Below are 9,913 nucleotides of genomic sequence, written 5' to 3' on the forward strand. Positions count from 1 at the left end.
ACGCTAGTTTGTCGATAAAAAAATCGTTACTTCTTACTTGCTTTACGTATCTTCAGAAAGAACACCTGTAATGCAAGCTGTTGGAAATTACGACCTGCAAGATTTACTACATTTAATTTTTTTTTTTTTTTGTTTGTTTGTTTGCAATTTCATTTTTTCCCTCTCATTTCATTTTTTCCTACCTGCCTGAATCCGGCATCTATCCCTCCAGCGGCTCGCTGCTAAGGAGGCGGGACTGCAAAAAGAACATCTCAGAATATTTTGGCACACAAAAAATGATTCCTCGGTTTCTTCAAGGCGGTGCTCCCGGAATTTTGTTAGGGATTGAAAGTATGGCAAGCTACAGCACAGGTTCTTGTGGTATTTAGGGGAGATAAAAAGAGAGAACAGCTTTGAATTTTCAGTTTCAGTGGCGTTAAAAGCTTTGAATAAACATGATTGGATGATATGGTCATGGGTTTGCTATTTCTGAAGTGTTAAGTGGATAATTTGTTAGGCTCTTTAGATTTTATTTTTTTATGGAGGAAGTATTATGAAAATAAGCTGTGCTGAGATACAAAATTTATCAAGCGGAAATTTTAGTACACATTTATTTTAGTACATAATTATTTTACGTACATGTTTATCATAACTACAGTAATATATGACTGCACCAATTTCAATAATCAACAACTCTCTACTCCCTCAATCACCACTTCATTTTTCATTATTACTTCACACTTGTTGCCTTATTTCTCATCTAAACCCAGACATATTACTCCATATCGTACAATTTTCATACGTGTCACGTGATCTGGGGTCCGGGAAAGTGAAAAATTTCAACCAGCTGAATAAATGCTAAGTTAGCTTTTTCTTGTAGATACAGCCAATAGCAGGCAGCAGTTGTTCATCATCAGACAACTGCATACAAAATGAAGAAGTATTTACTATATCTGGCACAGTCGCATCCGAACTTCCGCAAAGCCGAGCTCGAGTCTTTGGCCGACCTATATGGGATCAAAGTTGATTTATCAAATCATAATGAGAACAGTCCATTTATGATAGTAGAGCTCGAAAACGATGAGCAGGCCAAAAAACTGGTGAAGAGGGCGGTGCTAGCAAAAGCCATATATGAGTTATGGGGACACGGAGATGATTTAGAGAAGATGCACGAGGATGTTAAAAGGAACAAGGATAAACTTGTTGGTCGATTCAAAAAGTCAAGGTTCAAGTTCGTCATACTTCAGTATCAGGGGAAAAAGAAGACCAGAAAGCAGCAGACAAAGATAATGGATTCCTTCCAATATTTGGGACTGGAAGGGAAGATCGATCTCGAGAACCCGGAGGAGAAGTTTACAGTTCTTGAAACTTATACGATACAAAAATCGAACCTAGAACCAAGACCAGAACCTGATCACTGCTGGTTTGGCAGATTAGTGCAGCTTTCCGTGCGGTCGGACGGAATTGTGGACAAGTATGAGATTGCAAAAAGACCGTATTATGGAACAACAACGTTTGAATCGGAGCTGTCCTTGGTCACGTGCAATTTGGCTCAGGTTAGAGACGGAGCTTTATATATGATCCGTTTGTGGGGACGGGGTCGTTTCTTTTGGCTTCTGCATACTTTGGTGGATACGCATTTGGATCTGATATCGACTTTTTGACGCTTAAAGGAGGCCGGCCCGGAAAAAAGAACATCAAGAACTTGGAAGATGATTTTGAGTATTACGGAACACACGACAAGTTTGGAGACGTGATATGTATGGATTTTACCAACTGTGCACTCAGGAAAGACATGAAAATCGACACGATAGTGTGCGATCCGCCGTATGGAATCAGGGAAGGTGTAAAGGTGTGTGGAACCACAAACACGACAAGTGCAGAATTGACAAAAACAACCTTGATTGAAGGTCAACACGCATTTCTCCGCAAAGATTATGTGCAGCCGAAAAAAAGCGTAAGTCTTGACTTTATGCTTGATGATCTTTTGCAGTTTGCAGCCGATAGACTTCCAGTTGGTGGCAGATTATGTTTTTGGATGCCAGCTGCCAATGATGCTGATATTCCCACCCTAATCCCACAGCATCAAAGATTAGAGCTGATACACACTTTGGTTCAGCAGTTCAACAAGTGGTCTAGAAGGTTGCTTGTTTATGTGAAAAGGGATGAGCATTATAAGGGGAAAACAGTCACTGGAGAGGAAAGAGCGCATAAAAACAATTTCAGGGAGCGGTACTTTTCGCAATTCTCGTAAGATGGCTACATGGAGAAAGGATAGAGAAAGATAGAAGATAGGAGAAGGATACAAGAAAGATAGAAGAAAGATGCAAGAGAGTGATATATTAGGTTGCAAGAACAAGATATTATATTGCAAAAGCAATATTCAAACTCCAAAGAGAATTGATACAGTCCTCCGCCGTATTTATATTAGAATTATACATTGTACAACATCATCGATGCGTAATATTGAAAATGCCGTATTAGTAAGAACTAAATCAAGACCATTAAAACAACCAACATGTACACATAGCAAGCTACTGCCAAAATTACACCACACACCTACAAACAACATTCTCAAAAAAAAGCCAATCTTATCGATGCTTTATATTATATTAACTGGATGTACAGAACAGACAGAAATTTACTCCTCGTCTTCCTCTTCCTCCTCCTCATCATCATCATCCTCCTCAAGAGCCTCCTTGGTCTGAGCAGCAATACGGTCCAAATCTCTCTGTCCGTTTTCGGAAATCTTTCTTCCTCCCTTTGGAGAAATCTCCAAGATTCCAAGCTTCTCCAAAGACTGAACAACCTTTCTGTTAACAGATCCGGAAGCATCAACGTGCTTGTTTGGTCTTGAACCTCTGTTACCGGCATTTCCGTAAAGCTTGTTCAACTTACCAACACCAACATTCTTTCTCAAGTAGATGTGTCTAGCAACGGAAGCAGCTCTCTTGTAAAACCATCCCTCAGCATCTTGTGGTGGCATTTCATTACCACTACTGGTTTTCACCAACTCAACGTAGGCTGGAACCTCTAACTTACCCTGTCTCTGCAAGAACTGGGCGTATGAATCAATGAACTCCTGGGCAGGAACGTCTCTGTATTAAATTGATGTTAGTAATCATTCTCTGGTCGATTTTGAATAAATGTATTGCAGCTTGGTGAAAAATGCCCATTTGCTTATCAATCTCCCCTTTTTTGCATGCCAGCAACAAGTATCAGCCCAAATATGAGACTGCAAACTTGATATTTCACAAATGATTCACATCCAAACGAATACTTGGCAACTTTGGTGTATTATATCTATAAGGCTGAACATAACAGCAAATAACTAATTATATCCCCGAAGAGTGCTCCTGCTGCATTTTCAAACACCTAGACCATGCATTATCACAATTTAATCCTCGTTCTTCTAAATGTTGTATCTTATCTACCTGGTCTTCCTGTTTCTGCTCACTAGCTTCATTATCAAATTTAAACCCTAACACATAAAGCATTTCTCCACATTATCCTCATAATTTGCAACTATCCAATTAATCACTTACCTAACAGTAACACCAGACATGTTTGTTGTGCGATATACTTGATGTTGTCAGCTAATTTAACCGTAAGTCTATGTTAACTATGTACCTTTAGAATACAAGTTTTGATTCTCTAGGTTGGTTAAAAAAAAACTTTTCAGAGCCTATCTCTCGCTCTTTTTTTTTTTTTTTTTCCTCCTTCCATCCTGCTTTGTCGATTTCTCCTTAGTATAAAAAAATCGTCCTATATAATTCGGTCCTCGAAATTTCCGAACCTTTTTTTTTTGGTACCATCTAGCCTACCCTATTTGAATAGAGCGACCCGCGATACGAATGAATTTTTGCCCGGCAGAATAATTTGACACCAAGAAAAAAAGAAACTTGCCACAAGGTGCGAGGTGTGAGTGACTGACGATTTGAAAAATATCGCCGTCTCAAATCATTTAGAGGGAGTGCAGATTAAGGCATATACAGTTACAATGCCGAAAATAAGGAACAGACCAGAACTATTGGTACCAAGTATAGCTAAATGACATTAATAAAATCGAAATCGAGCAATGAAATCATGAAAGAGTAAAGTGATAAAACAGTAAAGCAACAAAGTAAAGTGAAGTCATCTAAATGAGTAATCTATGAAATACACAAACAGTACCATCTTGTATCAGTATAGTACAACAAGCTACGAGTTACAATGCATTAAACGAAACCTCATAAATTAGGAGAAAACAATTTAATATTTTCCTATAGAAAAGGAGAATGTATTAGAAACAGAAAACCGTAGACCGCGCAAAAGGTGCAAAGCAAAAGAAAAAGAGAAGATTAAAAATCCAAAAGCTTCAAACCTTGAAACCTCTCGATCTCCTTCTACCTCTAGCTCTCTCGAACTTTCTACCCTTAGACATGATCTTTGGAGCCTTGTGCTGGTGTGGACCCATACCAAAGTGTCTGTAAGCCTCTCTGGCCTTCTTTGGTCCTCTAACAAGGATAGTGTTGGCACCAGTTGGGTTTCTGGCAGCCAACTTGTCGAGAGTGATGGCTTCACCACCATTCTTCTCGATGGTGTTTCTTGCACCAGCAGTAAATCTCAAAGCAGCAACTGAAGCCTTAGGGAAAGAGTGCAATCTCAAGTCATCGGTAACAGTACCGACAACAACAACAGTCTTGTCTGCGGCACCGGTCTGCTTGAGGGCAGAGGCAACCTTGGCAACAGAAACTGGCTGTCTGTTAGCCTTGGACAAGAACAAAAGTCTCAAAACAACCTTGTTGAATGGAGCATCAGTACGACCTATTTAGTAGAAAAAATGCTTGTTAGTACCTATGAGGAGTTGCAAGGAAGTCTTCTTGTTTCAAGAAAAAAAGACCTTCCTTAAGTTCTGCTCTATTATCGCACTTTTCTTTTATCCTAATGTCTGCTGGGTCCAGACAGAAAGTACTTGCAGAATATCAGCATCTAGTAATTAAACCAAATAGCTGACGTTATTGGAATGCTGCCTTGGAAAAGCAAGCAGCCAACCATATATCCTAGAGTAATGTAAAATAAATAAAGTCCAAGTGAAATGAAATAGATTTGAATGCAGAAATTAAAGAACATCCTTCATATGCTTTAATACTTACGAGCTAAGTAGCTGTATAATCTGACCAAGGTGCTCAAGTAAAAGTTCTTCGAAGCTGGGGCGGTTCTGTGGCCGGTCTTCTTATGTGGCTTGGTGTAGTGATCAATAGCCATTTTTAGAGTGTGCAGTCTTTGAATGGGGTGGGATTCAAAAGATGTAAATGTATGAAGGGATGGAAAAGCACGAAACATCGAGTGCGAAACTTTTCTCTTATATATTTTCACGGGGTAAAAATTTTTTTCATCTGAAAAAATTCGGAAGGGAGAAAAAAAGCGATGTGAGAATAAAAACAAAATATTGGAGCAGAAATTCATCCGCAGAGGTACGAATCCCTCACACGTGATGATCTGCCACATCTGTACACCAAAAATATTTGAGCAAATCCACGCGGGTGAAAATGATGGAGCACATAGGCAGCACTATGGAAGATCACAACTTGGTGAATAAAGGAGTATCTTTTGCGAGGGAAAAGTATTAAAATATTCTCAAAAAATAGTCTATAGGGCAATATAGCACAGCCAAAGTATTCAACATGGCCAAGGACAGATTGAGCACAGGAAAAACAAACCCTAGAGGAATTCCGGAAGCAATTTTCATAAAATCCATCGAGGACTTTTTGAATCCAAAGACATCGACAAACGATGACGTGAACAACTTTCTAAAAGAGCTCCAGATGAGGATACAGCAATATAAGTTTATGGAAGAGAGTAAAAGCTCGACATTGAAAGGACTGGAGACGAAAATACCGGATGTTTCAAAAACGTTGGAATTTTGCAAGTTTCTTAAAGGAAAGCATGATAAACTGGTAGAAAATGGTGGAGAGGAGAAGATGGACGTGCACTACCAGCTCAATGATACCGTTTACTCAAAGGCAGAAATAGACGTGAAGGATGCATCATCTGTGCGATTGTGGCTTGGAGCAAATGTCATGGTTGAATATCCAATCGATGAGGCTATTGGAATGCTTTCGAAAAGATTACAAGAGACAAAAAAGAACAAGCAGGCAACTTTGGAGGACCTTGAATACTTGCGGTCGAACATCACTACGATGGAGGTGAACACTGCCCGTGTTTACAACTGGGATGTGCAAAGAAGGAGAAACGAGAAGAGTGAAAAATAGATAATGCAAGATCCTCAAGACAAATATCGAAGATAGAGAGTGTGTAATTCATCAAATGCATTTGCTTTTGCGCATTTTGCGCGGGATGTACGTAGTAAAGTGCCACACGCGTGCAGCAGACCAAATTATATAAATAGTGTATCGTCTTGTATCATCTTCTGAACGTGTCAAGCAATTGTGTACCGAGACTTCTCGCAGGTGTATCACCATCATTTTCATGAGTTTCGTGCAACTCGTTATTGAATTGATCGATGTTTTCTGGTGACGCCGACCGGGAATTCGTCTCAACCGTGCTGGAGCCCAAGGCAATATATCTGCGGCGCAAAAACGGGATTTTCTGCTTGCACTTGTGGTAAAAGTTGTGCAAAAAGGCGAATTTCGAATCACGGAATGGAAGAAAGTCGTTGAAAAGAAGTGCACCAACAAGATAGCCTACCAGACAGGCGATGGGAGAGCTCACTACGCCTTCACTGAAAAACAATATTGTGGCCAAAGCCATGGCAATCGTGTTGTTTCCAAAGAAAAGATGAAAATCGTCGTTTGAAGAAGAATTCAAGCCATCTGGCGACTCACCTTCCACATCAGCAGCATTATCCGGCAAGGCAGAGGCCCGATTAAGGGCCCCGAAGTTCAATTCGACCTGGTAAACTGTTGGTGTGTACTTTTTGAACGGATACATCAAACCAAAAAGAATCCCATACGGTCCAGATGGGATGTAGATGTTGATTCCGAGGAACATATAGAGCACAGCCAGGATAGCCGCGAGAAAAACTGCGTTGTAGAAATATAGAAGAAGAAGAATCTGTGTGAATTTGAGCGACCCAAATATCCTTTCGAGGTTCTTGAAGGCAAAGGTGAATAAAACAACACCGAGAACTAACTGTGACTCGTTCTGAAACTGAAGTTGAAAAAGCAACAAACGCCACCATTGATGCCATTTGGAGATAAACGGAGAGAATGCAAGCAAGAAGTACGATCGTATGTTGAGAATTGATCCTGCAAGTGAGAAGGCAATCATTGCAACAGTGACGACTGCACTAACCGGCAAGTGCTTATATCCCTTTAGTAGAATAGGCGACATCGTCAGCAGAGCGGGATTGGAGGTTCTATTATATTAAAGCTTATTGTTTGGGATGCGGCCGAGTCTGATAGAGGGTATGTGGGTGTGTTTTGTTAGTGAAAGTTGAAAGAACACCAAAAGATACATGATGCATAAATAGGTAAGTGCGATGTTTTTGGCTTTACTTCATTTTATTTTATTTTTTTTTCTTCCCAATTTATTTCTTTTATCTTATCGAGCCCGTTTTATTTTTCAGCACTCACATCAGTCCACCTGCATATCAGACAGAGCAATCTTTATACTGCAGCAAATTTTTATATTACAAGTGTTTTCCATAGATCACAAGGGCTGCATTTGGAACACAATCGGCGAATTAGTGTCTCGTTTAGATCTTGCTTCATTTAGATCGTGTTGTATTCAGATTGTACTGCATAGATCGCGCTACATAGATCGTGCTACATTAGATTGTGTTACATTTAGATTGTGTTACATTTACACCAATCGTTAAAAACAATTGCCATTCTGCTAATATAAAAACGGGTCATTTCTTCCACATCGCTACTGCATTTGAGCATGCTTCCAATTCGAGATCTTCGCTCGAGACTCGGTCCTGAGGGAAGACTCATTTATGATAAAATGTCATTAAGTGGAACTGAAAAGTTGAAATATGGAATTAGTACACAAGGCTCGCCCGAACTAGACTATTTGTTCAAGCAGCTAATCCACCCAGATGCCTCCACCGACCCTGAAAAAATCCTCTCTTACTTGGCATACTACTATCCCAGAATTAAGAATGCGGCCAATGTCCAATTGTTGACTCAATATTTCTTGCAATGCCCACTTTTCTTCAATGATGGCCAGGTGATCGAGCTCCGGTGGGCCGTAAGGACGATCGACTGCTTCCGATACGTCGTTGAGAAGAAATACCAGGTTTCGGAGCCAACGGTTCCGTTTTATTCGTTTTACCGGTCGATTTTTGCGGCGGTGAGAAATGTTCTTTGCAGCGGTCCAATATTCATGAATAGTTGGAAAGTTTGCCCGATTATAGCGGGATGCCTTACTGCAGAAGCATCCAGAGAGACCCATGATCCGTATCCGCGCTATTTGGAGGCCATTCGGGAAGCTGATTCGAAGTTTCTCGAAACTTTTGGACGCTGCCTAGTTTCCAGCCAATCTCTCTGGTTGGGGAAAGATCTCATATACATGGAGCTTATCTGCTTATCCTGTGTTCAAGACCAGGTTTCAGAACGTACCTTGGCGCAAATATTGAGGTTGAGACCCGATCTTCCGTTAGATCTCGTTGTTTTTGTCTTTAATTCACCATATGGATTTGACAACGGTCGTTTAATAACGGCAAAATCCACCAATTCCATCGCTGTTTCATATCTCAGCGGTTTGTCGAGGCTTTTCTGCACTCTGCTAAGCGTATATCCGGATCAGATGACTGCTATCAAATGCATCGACTCGTGTTTGAATCACTGCCGTAATTATTGCGTGTCCTTATTTGATTTGGTGCATTCTGCCCACATTACACAGGCAAATACAAATTCTCCCACCTGGAAGCTTCTCAAGCAGAACTTCTTTGCCCTGATTTCCATGTTTGAAGGTGTTGCCAGGTTTATCTACCAACAGGGCACATTTAAGGATGCCAAATCATGCTGTGGCTTTAGCAGGAGGATGCTTGACTCGCTTCTGTACACCAGTTTCATTTCCGATGCGATCGGAACCGGCGGATTCGATGCTTACACTTTTGTCTATAATGTGTCACTCGACTGTTTGAAAAACATGGATGCACATGCAGCTGGTCTGCTTGTCCAAACGTGGGCGGAATCTCTCCGGCCGATCGACGCGTCGGCTTCCGATTTCATGGCGAGGTCGAAACTGCTCTTTTGGCTAAATTTTTCAGAGAGCTGCATCGGCATTCTTCCAAGAGAGATACGATTCGATACTGTTCTCGCCATTGTGCGGCAACTAATTGAGAATCCAGCATCTCAGGAGGTGTTGGAAGGATCGCATTCTGTGGTTCTTGGATATTTTGAGCTTTTGCAGGATTCAAATGAGGCCTCAACCAGTAGTTGGCTTCAGCAAACGAAAAAGACGGTATATGAGTACTTGCAGATTGCATTAAAGCAATTTCCATCAAAGCTTTCTTTTAGACAGACTTCCGTAGTGGTTGATACTGTTGCGAGGGCCGTTTCTCCGGGATCTGCCTTGTATGATGCGGATAAAACGTTGTGTGATGAAATTTTCTTGCTGATATTCAGAGAATGCATGCATTCGTCCAACGAGCATCTTGAAGAGCAAAAAACGGCACATTTCAAGCACAGACAGCCGGCTTTGGCAGCCATGCTTATTCAGGTGACACCGTTGATACCGGATGCTGTATATATTGGCTGGATGCAGAAGATCAAGTCCAGTTTGGTGGATCCGGTGGTGAACAACGAGGAAAAACAGGCATTGCTAGATAAGCTGTGGGATTCGATTCTTGTGGCCAACAAGCACTTTCCAGATAAAGGGAGTGCCGCTATTCGTTGGTGGTATCGGGGGGAAGAAGCAAGATTATGACTTGCTGAGGTGGAATAGTTGTAATACTGTAAGTATGTAATGTTAGGTGAAACTA

The 9,913-nt window shown here is 40.9% G+C and overlaps 6 protein-coding genes across 6 annotated transcripts; 3 read left to right on the forward strand and 3 right to left on the reverse strand.

The window, feature by feature from the left end:
* Positions 1 to 911: 911 nt before the first annotated feature.
* Positions 912 to 2,233, forward strand: BRETT_000751 (uncharacterized protein; the record flags this gene model as incomplete). The annotated part of the gene is made up of 2 exons (XM_041279313.1): positions 912 to 1,507; positions 1,543 to 2,233. 2 exons carry the CDS (start codon positions 912 to 914, stop codon positions 2,231 to 2,233), a joined length of 1,287 nt encoding a protein of 428 aa, XP_041137527.1.
* Positions 2,234 to 2,620: 387 nt separating this feature from the next.
* Positions 2,621 to 3,544, reverse strand: RPS19B (ribosomal protein S19B; the record flags this gene model as incomplete). The annotated part of the gene is made up of 2 exons (XM_041279314.1): positions 2,621 to 3,077; positions 3,525 to 3,544. 2 exons carry the CDS (start codon positions 3,542 to 3,544, stop codon positions 2,621 to 2,623), a joined length of 477 nt encoding a protein of 158 aa, XP_041137528.1.
* Positions 3,545 to 4,336: 792 nt separating this feature from the next.
* RPL18A (60S ribosomal protein L18A) lies at positions 4,337 to 5,226 on the reverse strand (the record flags this gene model as incomplete). The annotated part of the gene is made up of 2 exons (XM_041279315.1): positions 4,337 to 4,785; positions 5,115 to 5,226. 2 exons carry the CDS (start codon positions 5,224 to 5,226, stop codon positions 4,337 to 4,339), a joined length of 561 nt encoding a protein of 186 aa, XP_041137529.1.
* Positions 5,227 to 5,645: 419 nt separating this feature from the next.
* BRETT_000754 (uncharacterized protein) lies at positions 5,646 to 6,233 on the forward strand (the record flags this gene model as incomplete). The annotated part of the gene is made up of 1 exon (XM_041279316.1): positions 5,646 to 6,233. The coding sequence occupies one exon, from the start codon at positions 5,646 to 5,648 to the stop codon at positions 6,231 to 6,233; it is 588 nt and encodes a 195-aa protein (XP_041137530.1).
* A 151-nt stretch (positions 6,234 to 6,384) lies between these two features.
* On the reverse strand, positions 6,385 to 7,314 carry BRETT_000755 (uncharacterized protein; the record flags this gene model as incomplete). Its single annotated transcript, XM_041279317.1, has 1 exon — positions 6,385 to 7,314. One exon carries the CDS (start codon positions 7,312 to 7,314, stop codon positions 6,385 to 6,387), a length of 930 nt encoding a protein of 309 aa, XP_041137531.1.
* A 615-nt stretch (positions 7,315 to 7,929) lies between these two features.
* BRETT_000756 (uncharacterized protein) lies at positions 7,930 to 9,858 on the forward strand (the record flags this gene model as incomplete). The annotated part of the gene is made up of 1 exon (XM_041279318.1): positions 7,930 to 9,858. One exon carries the CDS (start codon positions 7,930 to 7,932, stop codon positions 9,856 to 9,858), a length of 1,929 nt encoding a protein of 642 aa, XP_041137532.1.
* Between the last annotated feature and the right edge of the window lie 55 nt (positions 9,859 to 9,913).

This window comes from Brettanomyces bruxellensis, chromosome 8 (genome assembly GCF_011074885.1).
Source record: "Brettanomyces bruxellensis chromosome 8, complete sequence".
In the NCBI taxonomy this organism is placed as follows: domain Eukaryota; kingdom Fungi; phylum Ascomycota; class Pichiomycetes; order Pichiales; family Pichiaceae; genus Brettanomyces; species Brettanomyces bruxellensis.